General features: G+C 31.6%; 1 protein-coding gene across 4 annotated transcripts in view; it reads right to left on the bottom strand.

Annotated features, from left to right (window-relative positions):
* rdgA (retinal degeneration A) overlaps positions 1–26,003 on the bottom strand; it is a 281,671-nt gene that overhangs the window by 192,059 nt on the left and 63,609 nt on the right. The window contains exon 1 of one of the 4 annotated variants that reach the window (XM_088225783.1): positions 11,124–12,048. The exons of the other annotated variants lie outside the window; for them this stretch is intronic. Coding sequence (XP_088081909.1) covers positions 11,124–11,224 — 101 coding nt within the window. The 5' untranslated portion in view covers positions 11,225–12,048. Of the gene's footprint in view, positions 1–11,123; positions 12,049–26,003 lie in introns of those variants that run through there. 4 annotated transcript variants of the gene reach the window in all.

Here is a 26,003-nt window from a genome sequence, read left to right on the forward strand (position 1 = left end):
AATTCAATTCAATATCACTCGAGACTTTCCCGTTTACTTTGGTTATTTATTGTCTTCTGGATGATATTCTTGTATTGGAACCTGCCATTTTTGTTTAATTGTATTAGCATGCAAAGCAAATGCTTGTGCTAATGCTTAATTTTCTTAACCTACCTACTCAAAGCAAATTTAATTTATATTTAAATTTTTTGCAACAAAGAGGGAAAACGAGTGATTAACAGAGCTTAAAACAATGAAAATTCAAATATAAATATTATTTTTTGTAAACGTCAAACTACGCCTACCGGCGCAATGGCGAAGCTCTACTTAGTTACAGTGATACACAGATAGGAATATTGATCAGAATATAATAAACGCGAGATAAAATTATCTTTTCATCCCTAAAAGTTAAGTGAAAATAAATAAATGGGTCGAAATTATGAGGAATTTAAGAAATGAACCTGATTGGGATCCACCAACAAAGAATGTTGATTGTTTACGTTAAAATACCAACTTTTTTAAGTACCAAAAATGAGTGTCCTTCAATTGTTGTTCGCATATGCATGCTTGTTGAATGCAATTCTGGTATAAATAAACAGTACTTAGCAAATATAGGTAGGTTTTCGTGTCACAACTTTAAAAAATATTTTACTATATAGGGCTGTCTATGTTTAATTTATCAATGCGTACATGATTATCGGTCTCACGCTTTAGAAGCCATATTAGGGACACTAAAACATTACAGTGAAAACCACCTTCTAATTAAATATTTCATGTCGACCTTGGCAGGAATCGAATCCCGGACTACATGCATGGTGGGAAAACGCGCTGATCACTAGACTAACAGCTGGACCAACAAAAGTCTCCAATGGGAAGTACGCAAAAATATATATTTACTTAACGTTTATTAAAAATTCCATAAATTGTTGTCTATAATCACTAATATTTCAAAATCTTAAAATACACCTATGTACATGTATGTTCTTATATAGCAATACAAACTTAATCCTTTTTGGTTATTTGTAAGCTTCGAAAGCTACACAGAGAAACATCCAAATCTACTAATGGAGTGATAGGAATTTTACTTTTTTAAGTCAAGAATAAGACTGCCAAAGTGAATTTCCCAGTCATGAAAAAAACATATTTAAAATACTAACTGCCAATTAATAATTTGTGTAAAATCATTAACTGTAAAACATTTTAATAAACATAACCGTCGGAAATATTTACTTGAGAGACATTTTCCCCGAGGCGGAAGAAAAGATTTTATTGAATTTGTCTGCTAAGTTATGGCGAGTTTCGGGAACAAACTTTGTCAAACATTAAAATGCCTCAAGTTTCGGGCAACTTATATTCTGATGAAATTTGATAATAAATATAAGATCTTGGTGCCGTTTCTCTACCAGGATAACTAGAATTGCAGGTGCTCTGAGTTTATTCATCAAATAAAATGAACAGACGAAAAGGAAACATTTCAAATAAAAAAATAGGAATGACTCAATGTTTTCGTTCAATGAAACCGACTGAAAAATTTACATAATATTTCAATGTTAGTTAAGAACATTTTACGTATGAAATTACATACAGGAAAAAAAATTGAAACGAGTTATAATAAAACAAAAAATACAAAAAAATTAGATAAGTCTATCGATATTCCAGTATTGTTTAGATACGAATGGATAATTGAATAAATAAAACACTAGAGTGCGAAAAAACGGTCATATCAATATATCGTAATCATAGGCAACACGAATAGAAATATACGTATATAATTATTATTAATATTTAAGGTATAGTAAAATATTTTACGAAACGTTAGTAAATAATTGTTTTTAACCTCTTATCGACTTTTCTGTATCTACCGGTTTCGAGATGAAATTCGAAATCAATTCCAAAATCAAATAGTTAATTATAATAATGACTTTAATAATATAGATACCTTCCATACAAGCAATTGAGAATTTTTAAAAAATATCTGGAAATATTTCATTCTAGGAAAGCTTTTAAAAATAATAACATTTTATCTCACACAGCCCATAAAACAGTGTTCCATTGGTCCGATGGTCACAATTTCTACCACAAAATCAAACATTTTTAATCAGAGCACGTTGGTGTCGGTTACTAACGTCATGTGTTCTGTCAACACGTTAGTTTTATATATTTGTGAAACTACTAATATGGTGCATGTGTATAGCGGGTATTGCATGTTGATGTAATTAGATCCCGACGAAGAGCCGGGTTCGTCTCGAAACCGATAGGTATAGAAAAGTCGGTAGGTAATTACATACACTTATTATGCTAAGCAAATACACATATTAAGTTTAATTATTGTATTATTTTTATCAATATGTAAAGTAAATAAAAATCAGAAAAAATCCGAACATGGTATCAACCCCCTAATCAATTAATACAAGTGTCGGTGCTTGAAATATATTCTTGTTGATTCTACGAGAAACGGTACCTGTTACATATTTTCTGCGCGTACCGTCAAATATATTTTTTATGTTATTTATTTTTTAACAGGTTTAGTTTGGTTTAGAATGTACTTTCCTCGCTTTAAGTGTTGTGTCTGAATACGGGCATTAGTGCAAACGTTAACTACAGTCATTATATTGAACCAACATTTGAGTATGTAAAATAATACGAAGCCATCCATAATCAATAATCACACTCAATTAGTAATTAATTCCGTATTCTTCCAAAATCAAATAGTGCCAATACTATATAATTTACATTTACGGAAACACATGTTTATGAATAGTTAAATATTGTGCATCATAATGTAAATGACTTAAACAGATGGAAATTGAATCAGACTTATAAAACATTTATGGTTAGAATAAATAACGTTTGTAGTTCGAAGTAAAGTGATTTATTAGTAAGGAATATTTGATAATGCTCGAATCAAATGTCTGGCGTTGATTTCGACACGCAATATTCACATTTTGAAACACATCTGTTATTCTAATGTAGGGGAGAATAAAAAAAATGTTTTCTTTGTTTTGATAGAAAAAACTAGGTTTTTAAAAAAATATATATCTTAAGACACGTTTGCGTTCTTATGATTTAGCCAAATATTTCATTTTGAGGGCCATTTTCAACGAGTTGTAAATAACTCGCAATTAGAAACTAGGAATCAAGTTGGGGCAGTGTGAGATTCGTAATTGTACACAGTAATTGCTAATAAAAATATGTCAATCGACGCTAAACTGGCAGTGCACTACGGAGTTTTAGTCCCAACACTTATGTACAGAAGTGAAACATGGAACTGGCAGAGAAAATATGAAAACAGAGTGAACGCGGTCTAGATGCAATCTCTTAGACGAATGTGCAGGAAAACAATATATGACAGGGTCACAAATGATGAAATCAGGCGAGTGTAAATCTGAGTCAAGTATAATTGATAAGATTAAGAAAGTTTTTCGAGATGGTTTGGTCATGTAGAACTAACGGATGACAAAAGAATGGTAAAACAGGTATATAAGACGACCAAGGAAAGCGTGGTATGATCAGATATACCAAAATCTTAAGTCTGGTCAAAAGCAGGCAGAATTGAAGGGCATGCATGACAAGATGTATAAATCTGGAAGGAACTAGTAATGTATGCCAGGAAAGACGTGTGTGGTGGTGTATTTTATCTGCCTACCCCTACGAGGTACAATTACCTGTGAAAACTGACTCCTTTATCACCTTTGACGCTCCTACTGCTGCAATTAAACATACTGCAAATCACCGTAGTCGTTAGTCGTATTTACGTTATAATAGTTTTATTTATTAGAACTTAAATATCCAAGTTTTTTACAAACAAAGCCAAGCACAGCTACAAAAGCATCCGATCAAACCGTTATGTTTATGTTGTCAAATAAAACGAAATGGACACCAATTGGTTGCTAACCAACAAACTAACATCGCTTGCGTTCTATGAAACCTAGTAATAGGGCTTCTCTCTAGGTTACGCATTATTAGTCTGAGGTGATTTCTAATAGTAAATAATTTCCTTATAGAGAATATTTTCCAACTCGCAGAAAATGGCCCTAAAAATTAAAATATTTGGGTAAATCATAAGGTAAATATTTCTTAAATGTTCTTATTTTTTAAATTTTCTAAGAAGGTAAATATTTTCATAAGAAGGTAAATAAAAAAAACATACGTGCGTATTTCAAAAAAAAAAATGGGTTAAAGTCACCCCAGATTACAATAGGTTTATGTCATTCATTATAAACGATAACTAGTAACTTTTTACTATTGTTGTAAAAGATTATATTAAAAAATTATTACAAAGTAAAACTGTAAAAATAAGCATTAAGTATGAAAAACATCGACGAGTCAACAAAAATGTAACATAATATCTTGCTATGAGCTATTGGTATAAAAGATAAAGTCTATAATGACGAGTTGATTAAAAATGAGAAAACAGTAGTTGTATTATTTTATTTTTTCGTTTCTCTTTTTTTTCCTTTCTTTCCCCTATCTTCTCTTTTTTAAGTTTATTATGGTTCAAATTTTGTATAAAATTAAATGTTTTGGAGAAGAAGAAATTAATATGTCCATGTACTTCTTATTTTCTCAAACTGAACGTTTTGGGTAGGTAGGTAGAAATTGCCTTGAGTCAACATGCCCGCTCTTGCATGTAGATATATAAAATGAATATGTATAATACATAAAAGTGTTTAGTAAATTAATTTAGCTTCTAGTGTGAAAAAATATTTTAAGTCCACTGAAAATGTTCCAAGGTTGACATAGTGAGTATACTACAGGGTATAGAGTACAAGAGTTGATTCTAGATACATTTTTCTACGCCAACACAATGGTTTACGGCTATGTACAAAGAGTACACATAAAGCCGGATAAGTACTCAAGAAGCATGCGATACAGCTACCAGTTTTTTGCTCCTACAATGGAAAATACAATCAAGCGTATTGAATAACGTGAAAACTTGAAAATTACTACGTGTTTTCGTACAAAGTGGATACAGAAGGTTAGACTTTAAACATCGAAGACCAGAAAAGCACTTTTGTATAGATTATCCTACAACACAAAAAAACCCTATTATCTTCTTCTTTGTGTCATGTCAGAGAAATGAGAATTAGGTCATATATTTAAATGTTTCATTTAATTACTTTTTCTTAAGAGATAAATATTTCATCAGAAAAGATATACAACTGATACTAATAGGGATCTGATACTAAGTGAAGGGGTCAACACTGTTCTGGCATCGAGACAACACTATCACGTAGGCAAAAAGGTCCATAACCTTTTGCCAGAATCGTGAAAAGACGAGAGTGTTGTCAAGTTACGGAAGGTGTTGACCTCGCTCTTTCATGACATTGGTCGTAGGGAGCCAGAAAAGTTGATGCATGCCACGGATTGGAGATTCTTACTGGATGTCGAAAATAAAATATAAAAAATAAGGAATAATTTAAAAAAATATATATTTAAAGATGACAACTATGAAGTTTCGCATAAATAAATTGTCTATGTTTTTATAAATGTATGTATGCGCATGGATGTATGTACGTGTGTGTGTGTGTGTACATGTGTATATATGTGTATATATATATGTGTGTATATATATATGTGTGTATATATATATATGTGTGTACAAATGTGTGTGTCTGTATGTATATGTATCAAAATGAGTATACGAATAAGTTTATATCTTGTTTGTTTGTGCTCTATATTAATTTGTCAACTATTATAATATATTAAAATGTAATTGTCTAGCTTGGAACGGGGTATGTACCCTTGTTAGCTGGGCAAAGTGAAAATGGAATTGTATTTTGATAAAGAGTGTAAATAAATAAATAAACAAAATAAACTCAACCGAGATGAAGAAATTATCGGGGAGTGTGCAATCTGGGTATTTAGAAGGCCAATGACCTGTCATTGATTGGTTTCATTGATCACTTGATACGTTGTGTAGCATTCAATGTGTCATATTGAGATCATATACTACAATTTATCTTCCAACCAATAATATTATGGTTCACTTTAGTGCATTATCACGTATATTAATATTATGTAATTATATAAAAAGTAATGCTGATATTGATATCATTAACAATACATTAAATAATTATAGGAAAATTGTAATGCAATGTATAAATAAAATAAAAAGTCCCTTTTCTGAGTTAGGTAAAATAATTGTAATAAACTGTTAGTATAATTTAGTTTCATAACTTATAATATTATTAGAATTTAATTTAGCTAGTCAATTTAAAGAAGAAATTATATATATATAAATATTTTTTTAACTTGTTTGCGCATGTTGTGTTCACATATAACTGATGAACAATATCTGAACATAACATATTGTGATTATTATACCAATTTCGTATGTATTGTTTTTCGTTTGTAAACCATATTAAATCAAATAAAATACAATTCACCATTCTACATAATGTTTGTGATTTCCAGCCGATGACAGGTCATAAACCCTGTAAATACCTCGATTTATACTTTGAGGATTATAAACAAAGGCAGAATAAGAATTATGATAAATTATAAATTAACAACTAAATCTTTAAAAAATTACAAAGTACGTCAATTCAAAGCTAAAATTATATCTATCATAGATTTTAGTATCTTCAAATCAGTTAAATCTCACCCTCACCAATAAAGCATTAAGCTCTTTAATTTCACAAAAATCAACAGATAGAAGAATTGATTAAAACATCAATGTTCAAACATAGATAAATAGGTTTCTAAGTCACAAAATGCAATTTTATATAAGGCAGTAAAAAAATATATGGGAAAAAACATTCAAGAAGAAAAAAAAAATAAATTCAAACTTATTATGTATTAAACAACTTATAAATTAAACATATTTACAGCAATTACAGCTCGAATTCACCAGTAGTACGGATGCATGTACTAGCGAACCAACATGCTAACCACATCGATGTCTTTAACGTGAGTCTTGTAAAATTAAAAAATCAATGTATGTGTTCCATATCAAATATAACCTAATATTCATATGTTTATGTTGCACTATAATATTATGTACCTAGCTGCTTTAAACCTTTAAACTATATTTTTTCATATGTTTGTATTTAGTTTGATAATCTTTTTTTTTTTTAAATTTATCATGCATTTTTTTCTCTCTTTTACAGCTTCTTTTTATTATTTTTATTTTTATATACCAAATATACTTCTAAACACTGTTTTATCATGGTTATATCATGGTTATATCGTTTATTTCTTTGTATTGTGTTTTTTGAAATTTATGTTGTTTATACACTCATCTTTTTTTATAACAACTATAATTCTAAACACTGTTCACTGAATAATGTTGTTTATATACTCCTTTTTTTATACCAACTTTACTTCTAAACACCGTTCAATCTTAGTTTTCTTTATATATTTTTAAAAAAAATATGTTGTTTATATGCTCACGTTTTATATAACTTATATGTATGTAAAAGCTTTATAGGCGTAAAAAATTAATAAAATAAAGTAAAAATAAAATAAAAAAAATATTTCCAATGTTATTATTAGAGCACACATAAAAATATGTATGAGCACCAATGACAGCTAATAAGCCCTGTAAATGCCTAGACTACCAAATTTCCTTCTTTAAAATGTTCTCTATCTCTGCCGTAATATTTAAATCCTACAAAAGATAAATTTCTACTAGTCTACAAAATTTCAGACATACTCGAAAAATTTTTGGTTTCTATTTAAATATATTTTTTCGGATAATCCAATATGTCATTTTGCCGCATTATTTACGTGGAGAAACCGTTTTTTTTATTACAAAAGGTGCGCACCGGTTAATCTTTGTACTGGGTAAAGAGTACTTAAGCACTCTAAATTATTATTTTTAATTAGTCTCCATCACTAGAGAAACCTGTTCTAAAAAGGACTACAGTGCTCAAAATTTGCGCTCAAGACATTTATTTCTTGTTATATATCCATGTCCCTGAACCGGAAGATGACGATGCCCACCTCTAAATCGAACAAGAAGGCGTGTATTAGGCATATTTAAAACATGAAAGGCTAAAGATTTAAACTTATAATATAAGAAATATCGCCAAACATTTGTACAAGTAGGGTTCTTATTGGTAACTTGGAAATAACTTTTATAATGCAAAATATCAAAATCTTTGACAATAAATAACTGAATGGCTCCTTGCGTGGCTGGCTATTTGCTATTTGTACGCATGCCTTCGATTAGTTATTAAATAAATAAATTTTTAAAAGGTACAGGATTTAACCCCGGAAGGAGTTTATCCTGGGTTGTAAATATTAACCGAGTCAAGGCGTCTAACAGCTTTCGAGATGTAGTGCTACAGGCGCGTGGCGGGGATCAATCGGTCAGATCACATCTGAAACGACGAGGTGTTGAGCAGGTCTTGCGAAACAATTCAACTCCCAAGATTTACCCAGCACCGATTAAATTAGAAGACCATAACATCAGACACCCGGGCCTATTTTTTAGGATCGTCGAGGGAATGATTATGAGCAATAATCACAGAGGCCGCCCTAGATATAGCTACATAGACCAGGTGATTGGGGAAGTGCGCTGTAGCAGCTATCAGAAAATGAAGAGGCCGGCAGGTGACAGAGATGAATGAAGAGATCGAGTGCTTGGTGTAGACCAATCTGAAATTGTAACCCAGAAGAAGAAGATACAGAAAGAGTAAGGATGGATAGTAAATTATTTTTGTCTAAAAGGACCTCATAACAAAGTGTTATGGGGTAAATACAGGAGTTTATTATATTAAAATGATATTTAAAGATAAACCACAGGAGTCATATTGATCGAAATGTTCAGGAAACAAGATTATGCGATTGTGTGATTTCCAAAACATCATGGCTGTTGAACCAAATGAGATAGATAATATGTAATTTCAATATATAAAGAACTTTTAATGTAAAATAATTATTATTTTGATAATAAAAGTACACATTAAAATAGTGAACCTGGGACTACTGATGTTTTTTGCATAAAAACGAAATGGCCTTCAGATTTTTATTTGAACATAAAAAAGCATTTTTACGACGAAAGTAGACTTTGGTGCGTGCACGCATAAAATAAGTTTTCGAGATTATTTATGCATTTTAAACTTCAAAACTACGAAAAGTGAACTTCCGTGTTTTATCTTCTGCGGTACTGATATTATTGTCATGGCTCTTCTTCAATCAGTTCTTGACTATCCCATCCCGATGAATCTAATGGCTGTCAATTAGGACGTCTGAAAAGTATTAACTGATCTTTTATTTCTATAATAAATTACCATAAACTTCCACTAAGAGTTTCCACCAACAAACTTGGATGTTATAGGTAAAATGTAGAATGATTAATTTTACACGGTGTGTAAAGCGGTTTTTAAACCAGCCACGGGTAGGTTATAAGCCTTGTTGATTCTTAAAGTCTTTCATCCCTGTTAAACTATCTACATATCACTCTTGATTCGTGTTACTTTTTTGTGAGATAAACGAGTGTAAGACTTAGAATGAGTAACCTGTGTGCCTAAAAAGAACAGTGAAAGATTCATGTGGGAGTGGACAGAGAAAAATGACATAAAAATATTCATTATTTGTCGAATCATTTTTCTGTGTCATGCAAACGAGCGAACAATTTTTAACAGAAGCCCGAGATAAAGTCTCAATTAAATAAAAAGAGCTTTTTTGCACAAGCCGTATTTTTTTAAAACACAAAGCAACAATGTTTTGAGTATGTCCAAATGTTTGCGGACTGGCTGGATTTTCTCGCTAGGGAGTTCCTTCTCAAAAATATTTTCCCTCTCGGTTGCAATAAATTTAGATCTAAATAACTCCCTAGAGATGAAATCTAGCCAGTTTGCAAACATTTAGACATATTCAAAACATTTTTGAAAACTGGTAAAAGAAGAAGTATAAAAATTAGAAAATTGTTGTCAGGCGTCGCCTAGTAGAATTGGTTCAGATGGATGAATCTCACCCACATGATAAAGGTTTCAACTTTTTTACTATGGAAGATTTGAGGAAATGTGGATGTTCAAACTTAGGCAAAATGGTGAATGTTACACAATGCATAAAGTAGCAATTTAAACCAGCCAATGAGAGGTCATATGCCTAGACTTCCGTATTCCCTTCTTAAAAATGTTTTTCATCGGTGTTGCAACAAATTTAAATAAAAAAAAGCAAAGCTTTTACGATACAACCTTGCGCGCACCCATAAACTAAATGACATATTTTAAATAAGGTAAGTTAATAAGTAAATCTTATTTATTACGTATTAAGTTATAATACATTACAAACTAGTCACATAATGTAATAATTATAGCAATATTTAAAAAGCATACCCAAATCAAAACTCTATCGTGATTTTTACTTGCATAAAGGTAATCCATAAATAATAAATACATATGTATAAGTCAAAGTAACGTTTTTTAAGCCCATTTTAAGAAAATAATTATGTATGCTTATAAAGTACCTACCTATTTTATTTGAATATTTGTAATGATGGCTAAAAAGGGATCCTTTTACTGAGAAGGCCAAACCAAGAGTCAGATTTGTTAACAATACATTTTGATGATTCAAATGACGCAGGTGTATAAAATTTATAGCTATCAGCCAAGGACAGAGGTAGCAAAACAAAATATTATTTCACGAACTTATATTAAGAGGTTCCAGGAAATGCTGCCTACATAGAATTAACGGCGAAAATGTAAATGTGGAATAATAATAAGAGAATAGCTAGAAACGTGAAAATTTCAGAGGAAATTCACAAAAGACCGTAATACATTAAGCCAAAAATATACATTTTTGTGTACCTATTTCAAACAGTTATTTTGTTTTAAAGCGATAAAACATACGTTTTGCATTTACATAATATTATTTTGTCCGAGCGTGAATATTCGTTATGCTTAGAAACACAAAACACGTCTAATATATTTGGGTTTTCGTAAGTATTATGTAAAAGACACGAGAGTTTCGCTTCTTTCTAGGAAATAAGAGTAAGGATTCTGAAATATGCTGTAATATATTATTCAGATCTAATTCGCGGAAGAGCCATTCTATCTCAACTTTAATGATCCGCAACTTCGTCGCCGTACCTACATAATTTGTTCATAGCGAACGGGAGGGGAACAAAACGGAAACCGAACTCCCGCGGCAGGGGGGGGTAGAAGGAAATGTAATGGTAATGAAATATTTACTTAGACTTGGGTGTCTTCCTTCTTCTCCGACAGCGAGTGTGTTTTGTGCACCTGCGGAAAAGCTCCAGCGGCAGGGACGCTATCGTTCCGATATATCCCATCTTGAAGTTCTGGTGTTATAGTCGGCGTGCACTAATCCAACGGCACAACACCTCTCGACCGGGTACTAGATACGACCGCAGCGCTATCGACAAGGGTGCGCTACGACAATGAGACAGATTCCATACAGAACTATTGCTCTCGCACCGCAACCGCCATGCTACCTGCGTTGAGATTTGAATGTTCGGGTGACTTTGCATGTCATCCACAGACGGATATGTACAAAAGGTAACGAACGCCTCAGACGAACACAACGAACATTGTAATCGGGATTTTATTTGTCCTGTCAAAACATTTGACACTAATTAACATAACTATACGACCGAAAAAACCAAATGCACTCATCTGTAAACATCAAAATAAAACGTATAACTATCTGATTCTGTAACATTTCACTTTTAGAAGCGGTCGTAGTGTACTTTTGATTTCAACATAGCATCACATTATAATGCGATTACTTAGGTATTGTTTGAACTGAACTAAAACAAGAAGAGCGGAGTCAACTGATAACACTGTTGTCTCGCGATCGTCAGATTATGTTCTCCTTCTCCATAGAAATCTACGTTCCACAGCGCAAATTGTATGCAATTGGAAAATGGTTCTGCTAATAAAGCTTAACTAGGAACGTCCGACGATTGTTGAGACTCCGATGCACTTAAATGTAAAATAATTTGCTGTCTATGTACAAGCTAATGAAGTAAAACATTATTACGTGTATATACACATTTGTTCACACACATCACGAACACCTACAAATCCTACAATACAAATTATGCTGTTACACATGACCAATTATCGGTTAACAGCCCCACTGACAAACTACTATAAACAGTGGTACTTTTACGTTGGAAATCAATGAGAGCTGAATGAAATTTCCGTACTAACGCAATACTGAATTATGTCAATACGAGATAACAAAATACTAGAAAATTACAATCAAGATGTAACTCTTTCATTTTCAACGTTTGTAAAAATAGTTAATAAATCAGTGATACCTACATTTAATTTTAAATATCTAGTTTGAATATCATAATGCGTCATCAATAAATAAAAACAAAACAAATAATAACGAAGGTCAGCATCGCATTAAATTTGTTAAACCGCTTAACTAAATACCGCACAATTTTCACAAAAATCAAAACTTATGCGTCGGCGACGTTAAATTGGATGCGGTGCATCGCCTATCAAGGAAAATACCCGGCGAAGTACAGAATATGACTGACCACTGTGTACTGCAGGCGTACCTTAGGAACCGCGACCTGACCAAGCCACAGCGAGGTGGAAAACTGGTCTGCCTCGATTCCACTTTTCGGTAACTGGAATCGCCGGCCAATGTGCAAACGGCGTGACACCGGCTACGGCAACCGGCACGGGGAGAAATAGGCCGGATCCGTGCAACAATACCACCGGCCGACAGAAGACAGTTCGGGAAATGTATATTGCTTGCTTCGGATGACTGCATCGAGTCATTTTTATTAATACATTAATGCGTAATCTTGAAAACAAATACCAGTTTAATCAACAATGTGTTATCGTCCGTATACGTGTACTGTAGGTAATTATTTTTAAAGCAAAGACGGAGACGCAGATTGAAAAACGATAGACCGATGTTTTTTTCTTTTAATTCGACCTACGTTTGAGCAATATTACAAAAATAGCAACAAAAACCACAGTTTTATATTAAACATAACGTAGTAGACGTATTTGAGAGATTTGATTAATTTCCAGTAATAAAAAAAAACCACAGATCGGCGCGTCGTATTTGAAACAAAATTGTAACCTATTGAAGGAATAAAATAAGCTGTCGAATATTGTAAATGAAATAAAACCTACGCTCGATGGAGAGTAAATATTTGTATATCATCAACAGCAGCTGTGAACCGGTGAAGAATATTATACAAAGAAAAGAAAAAATACAAAGTGCTAGGGAACAAACAGTCGGTAATCATGGAATAAAATAAACTTAAGCCTTATTTGTCACAACGTGAGGCCTTGGGCCACTGCTATATAAACTGCGGTCTAGAGATGTATTTTTTATTCTTATTGTTCACCTTGTTTGAAGACGATTGACGTCACACTTAATGCCGAGGGAAAACATTTTAAAGGAAACAAAAATCCTCAATTAATGTACAACTCGAGTGCTCATAAAAAAACAACATAAATATAATATAATAAACTTAGAACAGGCTGTGCCATGTTAGATGGAGACTATTATAAACAGAGATCACTCCGTTTTCAATTTACAATTGGTTTTATATAGATTTCGTGTTATTAAGTATGTATACAAATTTTATGCAATAAATTTATAAAATTAAAAATTAAATAAATACTAAAAGAAAACTTTTAAATATATTACAAGAATTTTTTTACAATGTTCATTATGTGTGGTGTTCTTGATTAAGAAAAAAAATCATAACTGTTTGCATATTACCATCCTGAAAAGCAATTACAAAATGAACATAAACATACGCATATCCAAATAAAAACATATGCGGATAATATGAATCTATGTTTCTGTATAGTTAAGCAGCTATCTGCTTTCTATTTATTAACTTTTGCATTTCGTGTTAGGTTAAACAGCCTGTAAATCAATGGAGACTACAATTATTGTCAAGTTAATAAATAAATATTTTCTTTGACTTTATATAAAAATCTTTCGAAGACTTCAAAAGTTGTTTTTTATTTTAGATATTATTTAACATAGTAATATTTAACTATGATATCACGTAATATCAATTATTTAATATTTCTCATTACGTTAACGAAGAATCAACACGATAACAGAAAATTAATCATAGAAAACAATAAAACTGTACAAATAATTACAGAATGCAAAAAATATGGTGTTCAGAAAAAACTTGCCCTTGTCAGAAACAGTGATGTATTGTGTTGTCTAGATAAGTATTTATAATTATCATTATTAAAAATAAATAACATTATTTCTATGATTTTTTTTCTCCATTTTCTGTCATTGAGGAAAACAATAATAATAACGGCTGAATGATGTTAAAGAGTTGCTCTTTAATTATGATTAGATAAGCATGGAGACAGTAAGTATTATATATACTTACATTAACGTACGTACGTGATATCATATTTACAAAGGCAGAGGGGCGTTGTTTTGTGGATAGATAATAATCGAGTGAGGTATAATGTTGCAATTACAGCGTCATTGTTTAGTATCGGCGTCGTATCAAAACCGTAACAGGAAAATAAATAGTAGAACTTTCAATCCCCATTCACCGCTCTAATTTTTTTGCCTCCTCTTTCAAAGTAGTAGCTGCTCGATCATTAAATAATCTACCCACTAATGTCAGGGACGCCCTGTCTATATTTACATTTAAATCGCGTATGAAATGTCGCTTCCTGAATATTCGAGTTTTTATTTTCTCCTCCTTCTTTTCTTTCCTCTTTACCCCCTCCTCTCTTCAAGGTATAGTGTAAATATTTAGTCAATTTTTATTTCTTAAAAAATCTATATGTTTATCAACATTTTGTTTTATAGTGAAAATATTATAACATCCCAACAATATGTTCATATATCACTGATTTTCTCAAACTCAACGGTTTGGGTGGGTAGAAAGAAATTGCCTTAAAGCGATATGCCCGCCCGCCCTTATGCATATGTATGTAAACTTTATAAGTATATAATGTGATTAAATACGTTAATTAAATAAACTTGACGTCATTACACAAATAAATGTATTCAAATTAAAAATCTAAGTAAAATCTTAGTGATATCGATTCGCGGGCACCGAAAACTAGGCAGTCGCTGCAAAACTATGGCCGCGCCGCGCCATTGCGAAGCACGCTCGTCTCCAGAGCACTTCGATGCAAAGCTTTGACAAAATCCTTCGTGACGTTGAGTGACAGAAGGTTCAATCTGATTATTCAACAACAACTAAGTAATATTACTTCGGTGTTACTCTATCTAGAGAACACAAAACTGTCTGTTAACCCGGATAATAATGTATTATAGATATTATTATGTTTTTGTTTGTAGACTAATAATACACCACTTATGTTTCTACACGTTTATGAGGAAGTAGAAACTAGTACACTCTTAGTTTTTATGAAATATTTTGAGATAAGTATATAATGATAATGCGAGTGTATTTAGGACATGTCCTTTCATAAGGTAAAAAAATGTATTAATAATACAAGCGATAAAACTAGTACAAACCACTTTTATTTTATTGGTTGGTTAGAAGAAATTGCCGTTTGGCAATAAGCCCGCCAATGTACAAATAACATTATGTACAAAAAGTTAAATAAAATAAATAAGTACAAAAAAACAATATCAAACCTTAGTCACATTTTAGCACGTAATATAATGAAATATTTGAGTTTGAAGGAATTCTAGTATCTATAATACATAACCTCACATGCTGTGGACAATATTACTGGCCCATTTATCTGTGTCTATGTGAGTGTTGCTTGTAATTTGCTATATTTCCTACTATTATTTTCCTTTTTTTTTTGTTTCTGTAGATATGAATTGAAATTCTCGATTTAATTTACTTTGTTTAATTTATTGTTTATCTTGTTTTGATTACATTTATGAACACAAACTATTTATTTATGTGTTTATAATTTTTTTTCTTATATTTAAAATATATTCAAGTAAACTACTATTCTTTAATTTTAATTGTATTATTTTACTCTATTTTCTTACTTAAAAAATATATATATATATATATATCTTTAAACTATTTTTATGTTTATTATTTTATACGTATACTGTATTATGTCTGCACTCTTCTTATTTGATTATTATATAAAATTAATGTATGAGCACCCAATGACAAACTATTATTGAATAGTTTATTGTGACAAAATATATCTTAATACTTTGTTTTCTTTATAATGTATTAATATTGTAATAATGTGTATATTTTATTGAATAAAGACTATAAAAAAATAATTAAAAAAATTAAATAGAAGCAAGATTTAGCCTTCTCCTACGCCCCTAATACATTTGGTGTTTGATAAGTTTAATTGACACTTAATCCCACTGAGCTAGGTATAATAAAATAGGAACAACGCTTCATACGCTTTTATAACGCGAATTCGTAATATTGTTTTTAAAAATATCAAATAACATTGCCGTGCAAATATGCAACGCATAGTAGAGTAAAAAGGACTAACTGTTCGTGCCGCTGACTTTCAAAGTTGTAAGTCGCGCCCTTTCGCACTGCTTCACATTTGCTTAGCGTATACAAGGAAAAATATTATTTTCCACCAAATACTTACAAGATAAGCTCCGGAACCTATGTTGAATGGAACACAAGTCGGGTGCTTGGTGCCAAATCTAGTGTATACATATATTTATAATATATATTAATGTTATATTATTTTTTTCTGACAAACATTGAATGTATACATACGTTTCTGAACTAATGCATCTGAATCAGTAAAATCATATTTTTTGTAAAACCTAAATATTAAAGATAATACGTATTTCGTTGCTGTTTAACTTATTTCCCCTTTTAAAATTACATTATGGAACAAATTACTATATATGATTTTGCTATTAGGCTGATAAGGCTAGGATAACATAATATCCATTACATTATTGTATACTAATGATATCATATTGAAAATGGCTAAAATCGTTGAAAAAACGTATGTGAAGGCTAACAGAATGAATACAACATAAAAAATTCAAAACACGGTGTTTATCAACAGATCAAGAAATTTAAGAGTAATTTATTCTAAAATAATTACTATCATTAAATTGTATAATAAATTACATACTGTTACATCATGATATAACAATGCATATTTGTTGTAAAAAAGATTTTAAGGCAACATTTTTATGTTATGGTCATTAAAGAAACAACTGATTTATTTTTGCTTCCTTTTAGATCTTTTACGTATGACCACATTTTTGATTATCGTAGGCAACTAAAATGGCTCAAAATTAGACAGCGGAGAGACTATCACTCCCTCTCACTTCTGTTCAGTGTACTTCATAGTCATAACGCTCCTATATACCTGCGTGAAAAATTTCAACGCTTATCAGTTCATGGTTTACCTCTTCGTTCTAATTCTGAAGGCACTCTCTTAATACCCATCCACAATTCCTCATTCTTCTCTAACTCATATAGTGTCCATGCGGTTCGACTGTGGAATCATCTCCCATCTACCATCAAAGATGTTACTACATTATCTCTGTTTAAATCACGTCTGAAAAAACATCTCCTTTCGCTTCCTTGATCTTTCCTCTTTTCCTCTTTTTTTCCTTTTTCCCATTGAGTAATAGTTTTGATTTAAGGTAATTTATGAACAAATACGTTTATTTCTATTTTTATATATCTTGAGCTTTTTAATCTTTTTTTTCTATTGAATATATTTTGTAACTTGAATTATAAAAATAAAACTTTAATTTTATTGGTTGGTTGGAGGAAATTGCCATTCGGCAATAAGCCCGCCAATGTACAATAACATAATGTACAAAAAGTTAAATAAATAATGTCATCCTAACTCCTATAGACACAGGATAAATAAACACACTACACACTATACTAAATTTTATGAAATTATGTAACGACATGTTATATAATAATATTATGATGTGCTACCTACAAGAATTTAATAGTATTGAACATAACAATTTCCTGTAAACCTTGACGAAGAAGCTTGTTTGCTTTGAAACCGGTCGGTGGAATTTTTTTTTAAATTAGTGGTTAAAAGCAAAGTTGTTTTATTTATTTTATTATAACAATTTCCAATTGCTGAATATTGTTTTGGTCTTACACCTCTCACCAAAAAAGGATTAACAATTTCCAACCTGCATTTAACTCTGGATATATATGGAGATAAGTGATTGGATATGGAGATAAGTGATTGCACGACGAAAAAAAAATCGTTCTCGACATTATTATTGCATGTGTTTTGGCCAAGACCTGTTACAGCATTCAATGTTCAAGATTCGCGTCACCTTGCCTCAGAGCGTCAATATGGTAAAACCGGTTATCCGGCATTCAGCGTGATAATGTTATGATCAATTATGCACTATTAATAAGCAGCGAAATGCACTTAACAGTCAATCTTGCAAATATTGCTGCCGTCTATACTAGATTACCTTGACTTGTAACCGTGGTGATTGGTGATTAGTGAATAGCACAACGCTACAGTACCAAAATTATTTTTTCTTGTAAATATTCGCCTACAATGAACTTGATTTTATGACTGCATGACTCAGCGTTATAAAATGTGTTAGGATAAAAATATGTATTGCGGTTTGAAGCCAATAAAATTGAAGCAAATAATTTTGTATACAACTCGGTTTTTCTTATAAAATTGCAAGTATTTATTTTTATTTCGAGATGCTCAGAAGAAGTATTTTATTTTTATTTTAAGATGCTTCAGTATATTTTATTTATGAGATACATATTATATACAAGCAGGGTTCGAAAATATCATGATATTAATATAGACATCAAAATATCCGATATATTATATGATTATATTATATTTTATGAAATAGAAGTTAAAAATACCGTTTAAATAGGTAGTTGATACGCACTATGTCATATTTATTAAACAATAATAAAACAGGGATTAGTATCTTATCAAGGTACAATAATGTTTTATTTTTATTTCGGATGTATTAATTTGTGTAATGGTTGGTTGGAAGAAATTGCCATTTGGCAATAAGCCCGCCAATGTACAAATAACATTATGTACAAAAAGTTAAATAAATAAATAAATAATGATATTATGTATTGTCAAAAAAATGTTTTTACTTATGTACGGTCCCAAATGAGTTTCTAATGACTCCTGGGAGTATAATATGTAATTTTAGTATTATATGTTTTATTAAAAATAAATTTTAAAAAAGATAACTAGAGATGCCACGAATATTCAGGTACTATTCGGTATTTAGTACTTTTTTTAACCCATTTTACTACTTTTTGTAAAATTCGGTATTCGGCCGAATACTGCGCACTATTATACTAAATCATAAAAAGGGCACATATTACTTTAAAAATATCTATTTTATTCACAAATTATTAATGTGTAAGTTGTGATGAAAGAAAACAAATTTTTCAGTATTTGTTGGTAACATTTGAGCTTTTCCTAATAAATTATACCTCGCGACCTTGTTACACTGCAAACACACAGCCAGTTTATTATCTACATTGCAAATCTCATTATAATATTCGCAAATAGGCATTTTTTTATTAAATGGTGCCGTGATGTACAATGAACAAATAATTACAAATAAGGGCTATTAGCAATACAATGTGATGTAATAATGAACAAATAACGCGTGTCACGACATGATCTACTTACAAATAAAACAAATACACCCGCCCCGTCCCCTCGCACGCCCGCGGTGAGACAGTTCCCTGTCACGCGCGAAATGCATCTTTTGGCGAACATTCGGCGGGCGAATATTCGGTATTCGGCCAAATCACTTTTTTTGGCATCTCTAAATATTATATCAAGAATCTTCATTATCATTTATTACCCTGCCTGCCAACGCCTTCTAAACCCAATTCAAGTCAGCGTGTCTGGCTTCAGGGTGTTGGTTGAGATATTTAAAGAGGAATATGTACCTACGTTCTGCGGACTTTTCATAACCTAACCTAACCTAAAATACAGCGTGTTTTTTAAACCCTGTCACATCCGAAACCACGATGATCAGTATGGGCAAGAAGATAAACTAGCATATTAAAAAAAATATTTAGAACAAAGAATGTTTTTTTTAACAAAATATTTAAAAAAAACAAATGGTTGATTACTTCTGCAGGGGAGAAGCGAGGGGGCGTGGCCGCACGGTCGGCGGTGTATCAGACTCCCCCCTCCCCCTCCTCGTTTCTCCCCCGCAGAAGTAAGGAAACATTGGCTTTTTTTGATATTTTATTTTCAAAAATTTTACTCGTTCTAAAAATTTTTTTTTATGTGCCAATATGTCTTCTTACTCATACTGATTACCGTGGTTTCAGATGTGACAGGGTTTAATGAACACCCTGTATATCTTTAGAGCTGCTGTTGCTGCATATGTTGCTGCACATTGCTGCAGATGCATTCCTGCTCCGGGTAAATCCCATTCCGGTCCGCAACACGCAACAAACGTGACTATAGGGTGCCCCGGTAATCAAAGTAAATATAAACACGGAGATGCGCAGTAATGTCTAGTAAAATCAAAGACACCTACTAAATTACCTTTTTCCTAATGAGTAACAGTATTGATTTATGGTAATTTTTGTACAAATCCAGTTATTTCTAGTTTTGTACATCTTCAGCTTTTTTATTGTCTATTGAATGTGTTTTGTAACTTAAATAATAAAAATGAACCTTTTATTTTATTGGTCTGTTGGAAAAAAATTCCATTTGCAAATAAGCCCGCCAATGTAAAATTAACATTATGTACTAAAAGTTAAATAAATTATAAATATCATTGCGCCAAAAATATACATATAAACACATCACAATATCACAAATATCAGTGAAACATATCCTTCGAACCCTAGATACCTACAAGTAATAAAAGTTTGTTTATTACAAACACAAAAATAGGTAAAAACTTTAGATTTTTTAAAGTCGTCTCAACGACTGTAATTATAAAACTTTTAAAATACCTTCAAACATTAAGCGACTATTAACGATAAATAAAAGAGCTAAGCAGTCATAAAATTGATCAAGGCATTTTAAAATTGATTAAAAACCGTTTAATGGCACTTGAGAAACGTATACTTCTGGTCGATAAAACCTTCACCGAAGCATATTTTTTTCGATAAAATATTAAATTTTATCGATCTTGATAAAAGTTATATTTCTAAGACGTGATTAATACATTATAATAAAGCAGTTCTGAATTGCACGCAATAAAACGGATATTTGATATTATGATATTATTTCAACAACGACATGATTTTAATTTTGAGAATTGTAAAATATAATTGTAATTGTTCAAATTGTAAAATGTAATTCAAATAGTAAAATGTAAAACGTACCGTGTTGGATATGAGCTTTATCTACAAAATTGATAATAACCTAATTGAAAGCCCCAGAAATTGTTAGAGGCATTTCATATCAAGTCCCTGTCCGTAGAACTCGTTAATCTGTACTCGTCGACATTCCTAACTCAATGACTAATTATTTGAAAAATAGCACTCTTCGAAGAATACAGATTACCTTTAATGACAGTTTTAGTGACATCGACTTATTTCATTGTAAATACCATATTTTTATCAGATCTGTTAAAGACATTTCAAATTTATGCTTAACTTTTAACTTTTAATTTGACCTTTAATTTTATTTTTCAATTTTAGCATTTTGATTCATAATTTTAACTTTTGATTTCAACTCTTAATTTATACTTATTCATATAAACATTGGGCTATGTATAGCGTGTTAGCTCGCCAATATATGACAGTAAAATTTTTATTGTCTTTGAATTTCCTAGAGTTTTAACCATCGAAAAAAAAGAAGATTGCAAATAAAATCAACAGACAATGGAAATTTGATGTGTTTTATTTTAATAGACTGTTTATAACAGAAAAATACATAGAGAAATATGCATTTTTATTTTTTGTAATAAAAACAGTCTAGTAAATTCGAATAAATAAAAATACGCTTTATATTAACAATATTAATTAAAATGCAAGAATAACATTAAATACTTGAAAAATAAATATTACTGAGTGTTACAAACATAATTTAAAAAACGGATAGCGATTAAAAGTAAAAACTATCTTTAGTTTAATTCTTATAGCGATAAATACAAAACAGGAGTTATACAAATACAAAAATAATATTGTAACTAGGCGGCTACCTACACGGTTAAATTTCGAAACACCACGCAATTTCTTATCTCGGCTACGCTATGTAAAATGAAAAAAATAAATTAAATTAATAATTTCATCACGTCATGAAGTCGCCCCTGGGTAGCGCCTGCTAACGTCAATCAACAAAAACATCCTCGTTTTAATTACAATATTTCGGCTACGCCATAAATCTCTTTTTTTAAATAATTTCTCACGTCACAAAGTCGCCCCTGGGTAGCGCCTGCTAACGTCAATCAACAAAAACATCCTCGTTTTAATTACAATATTTCGGCTACGCCATAAATCTCTTTTTTTAAATAATTTCTCACGTCACAAAGTCGCCCCTGGGTAGCGCCTGCTAACGTCAATCAACAAAAACATCCTCGTTTTAATTACAATATTTCGGCTACGCCATGAATCTCTTTTTTAAATAATTTCTCATGTCACAAAGTCGCCCCTGGGTAGCGCCTGCTAACGTCAATCAACAAAAACATCATCGTTTTTATAACAGTATTTCGGCTACGCCATGAATTTCTTATAAAAAATGTCAAAACGTCACAAAGCCACTCTCTGAGTGTCGCTACTGACATCATTTACAAAAACATAATTATTTGTGCTTTTTTCAGGTACGCAACTTTTTTTTTAAATACACCTACCTAACCGATAAAATACTATTAGTTATTAAACCAAGGTGTGCTTTAAAGTTCCGTATGGCCAAATAATATTATTTATTATTAGAATATTATTGACATGTAGTTCAAGCATTGCTGCATTCACGTTGCTTTACTTCTGAGAGCTCAACTGCTATGTTTTTCTATGGTTATGTTTTATTTTTATTTTGCACCACAACAGGCCAGGAGGCCCAATTACAGTGGTGAATTACATCACAGAACACCCAGGCTTGAGAAAAATAAAATTTTAATTTTTGTGTTCTCACCGGGAATCGAACCCGGAACCTTCCGTGCGTGAGTCAAGCGTCTTGACCACTACACTACGGAGGCCGCCAAAATGTTAATGTCATCTGTCATGTATTGGCGAGCTCACAGGCTATACTTACGCCTAAACATTTACTACCTGCATCTAATTAATTATTGTTTGTTGTGAATTTTTACAAAGAAAGATAAATGTTCATGGAAGCAGAGAGAAAGAGGGAGAAAAGTAGAGTTGGAGCTATACAATGTCTTCTCTCTTTAATGTACTTTTTATTTGATGTTCATATTTTTACTTTTTTAGAATTTTATTATTTTTCCCTCTCTTCCTGCATTCATAATAAATTAGTGTGAAATCTGTAATTGGTCTTACTTTTTTTTATTGTTCTTTTGTACCTTGTATTTATGTAAAGACTGTATGATTTCCTTAATAACTAAATAAATAATTGCGTGACTCACAAGGACGCTAAAATTATAAATTTATGTGTATTATGACAGTAAATTTTATATAGCTTTGTACCATATAAATCCTTTGAACGAATTTGAAGCGGGGAATAAAGCCACCATTTTAGACCACATAACAAAAAAAATATTAAAAGGGTTTTTTGTCACGTCTGTGTCCAGGTGGATGTTCAGCTTCTAAAATAGAACCGGAATCTTGGAAGAGTCTTTTTGACTCGTTGGCTACTCTCAAATAAAAATCCTTAAAAAAGGCAATCAAGTGGAGAGTAGTCTGCCTCGTAGAGCAGTGGTTGGCACACACCTACCATGCTTGAGGTTCCAGGTTCGATTCCTGGCAATTTGAAATAATAGTGTAAACGACGTCATTTTATTATCCATGGACTGAAACCTAAAGCGTTACACTAAGCAACTTACATTCACGTAACAAATTATCTAGATAAGCTGAATTTAGTTTGTCAATACAATGCCCTATGCACTAGAGATAATATTACAGTTACATATTTTGTTAATTTCAGTATGATAAATAATGAAAAAAAAGTAATAATTATTACTGAAAACGATCCAGTTAATTGGGTTTTATACAAAAAATAAAGAACGAACAACAGTATGACGGGGCTAGCCACCCTGCGCGTGGTGTAATTGTCTATGTGGCTTGCTTTGAAGGACGAGGATTCGTGTGTAATTCCCGGTGAGATCGCTATAATTTAAAATATGTTTTTTAAGGTTCAGATGTTATTTATTATAACTCCCCACTGTAATTCACCCGCTTTACCTGTTGTCGAATAATGATAAAAAAAACATATTTTATAACGTTCATTTTTAAAACATTGAACAAAACGAACTTACGAAACGAAAGCACGACATGTTTAGGTCATAAAACGGAAGTCAAGAATATCACCCAGAAGACAATAAATAACTAAAGAAAACGGGAAAGTCTCATGTGATATTTAATTGAATGAGAATGAGTTATTTATTGTCTTCTGGGTGATATTCTTGTATTGGAACCTGCCATTTTTAATTAATTGTATTAGCATGCAAAGCAAATGCTTATGCTAATGCTAAATTTTCTCAACCTACCTACTCAAAGCAAATTAATTTATATTAACATTTATTGCAACAGAGAGGGGAAACATTTTTAAGAAAGGAATATGAAATTCTATGCATTTACAGGGCATATGACGTGTCATTGGGTGGTTTAAGTGGCCACTTTGCACTTTGTGTAACATTTACCATTCTGCCTATGTTTAAACATCCACATTTCTCATTCCTCAACTCTTCCATCTGTTTCACCAATTCACCTACTAGGAATCGCCTGAAAACAATTTTCCGATTTTAACACTTCTTTTTTTACCAGTTAGTTTATTCGAAAATGTTTTGAGTTGGTCCAAATGTTTGAGACTGGTTGGATTTCCTCCCTAGGGAGTTATTTCAATCTAAATTTGTTGCAACAGAGAGGAAAGGTAAAGGTTTCAGCTCCTCTACTTCACAAAAGTCAACAGATAGAAGCGTTGAGGAAATGTGCATGTTTAAACGTAGGCAGAATGGTGAATGTTACACAGTGTGTAAAGTGGCCACATTTCCCACCCAATGACAGGTCATAAGCACTGTAAATGCCTATAAATCCATATTCTCTTTTTTTTTCAAATCCGCCTCTGTGGCAACAAATTTAGATTTAAATTATTTTTTTTAATGCATAAAAAAAATGGCAGATTTTTTAAAGGCCACGATGGTCGTTTAAATTAAAAAATATATAATTATCTTTACCTTGAATAAGGAATAGTGATGGCCGCACTTAAAGTGTTAGTAAATTTACATAATAGGTATTTAAATTATTGCAGAAATTCCGATGACATTCTTGCAAATATTATTTCCCAATGGCGTCCTTTAGAAATATTTTCTTATAATGTGTCCGGGCGGATGAATAATAAACTTTTAAATGTGAAATAGAACCAAAACGCTGGACGAGTGCTTTCTAGTCGATGGCTAATCTCAGATAAAAAACCTGGAAAACGAAATAAAGTGGAGACAAGTCCGCCTAGTAGTGTAGTAGTTGGCTCGTTCGCCCGCCAAACTTGAGGTCCGAGGGACGATTTATGGCAGGGTGGACGAGAAATCGGGTTGTGGTCCTGTGACTAGTGTCTCGGACTCACGGACCGAAGGTCTGTGGTTCAAATCCTACTCTACGCCAACTTGATTCCCTTTTCTAATAGCGAGTTATTTACAACTCGTTGAAAATGGCCCTCAAAATGAAATATTTCGGTAAATCATAAGAACGCAAATATTTCTTTTTATTTAAAAAAAATATTTATTAATTTTAATTATGATTCTACACTGCAATATTTCAAAGTTTAATAGACTGACACTTGAAGCGTAAGACTGATCATCGTACCTTCATACAGCTAAAAAGAACAATATACGCTACATTTGGCGTACTAATGCAGTGACATATGCCCCATTCGGTGCGGAAAGAGAATGATTCAATTCAATTATTTTAAATATAGCATATACATTACAAATATGTATTCAATATGTACATAGTATAAAAAAAAATACATGAAAGAGACTCATGTCAAAGTAGTAGGAGAATCCTGCTCTGGAAAACCCCTTCG

This window comes from Micrasema longulum, unplaced genomic scaffold (assembly GCF_059751315.1).
Source record: "Micrasema longulum isolate JH-2025_06_02 unplaced genomic scaffold, ASM5975131v1 h1tg000386l, whole genome shotgun sequence".
NCBI lineage: Eukaryota > Metazoa > Arthropoda > Insecta > Trichoptera > Brachycentridae > Micrasema > Micrasema longulum.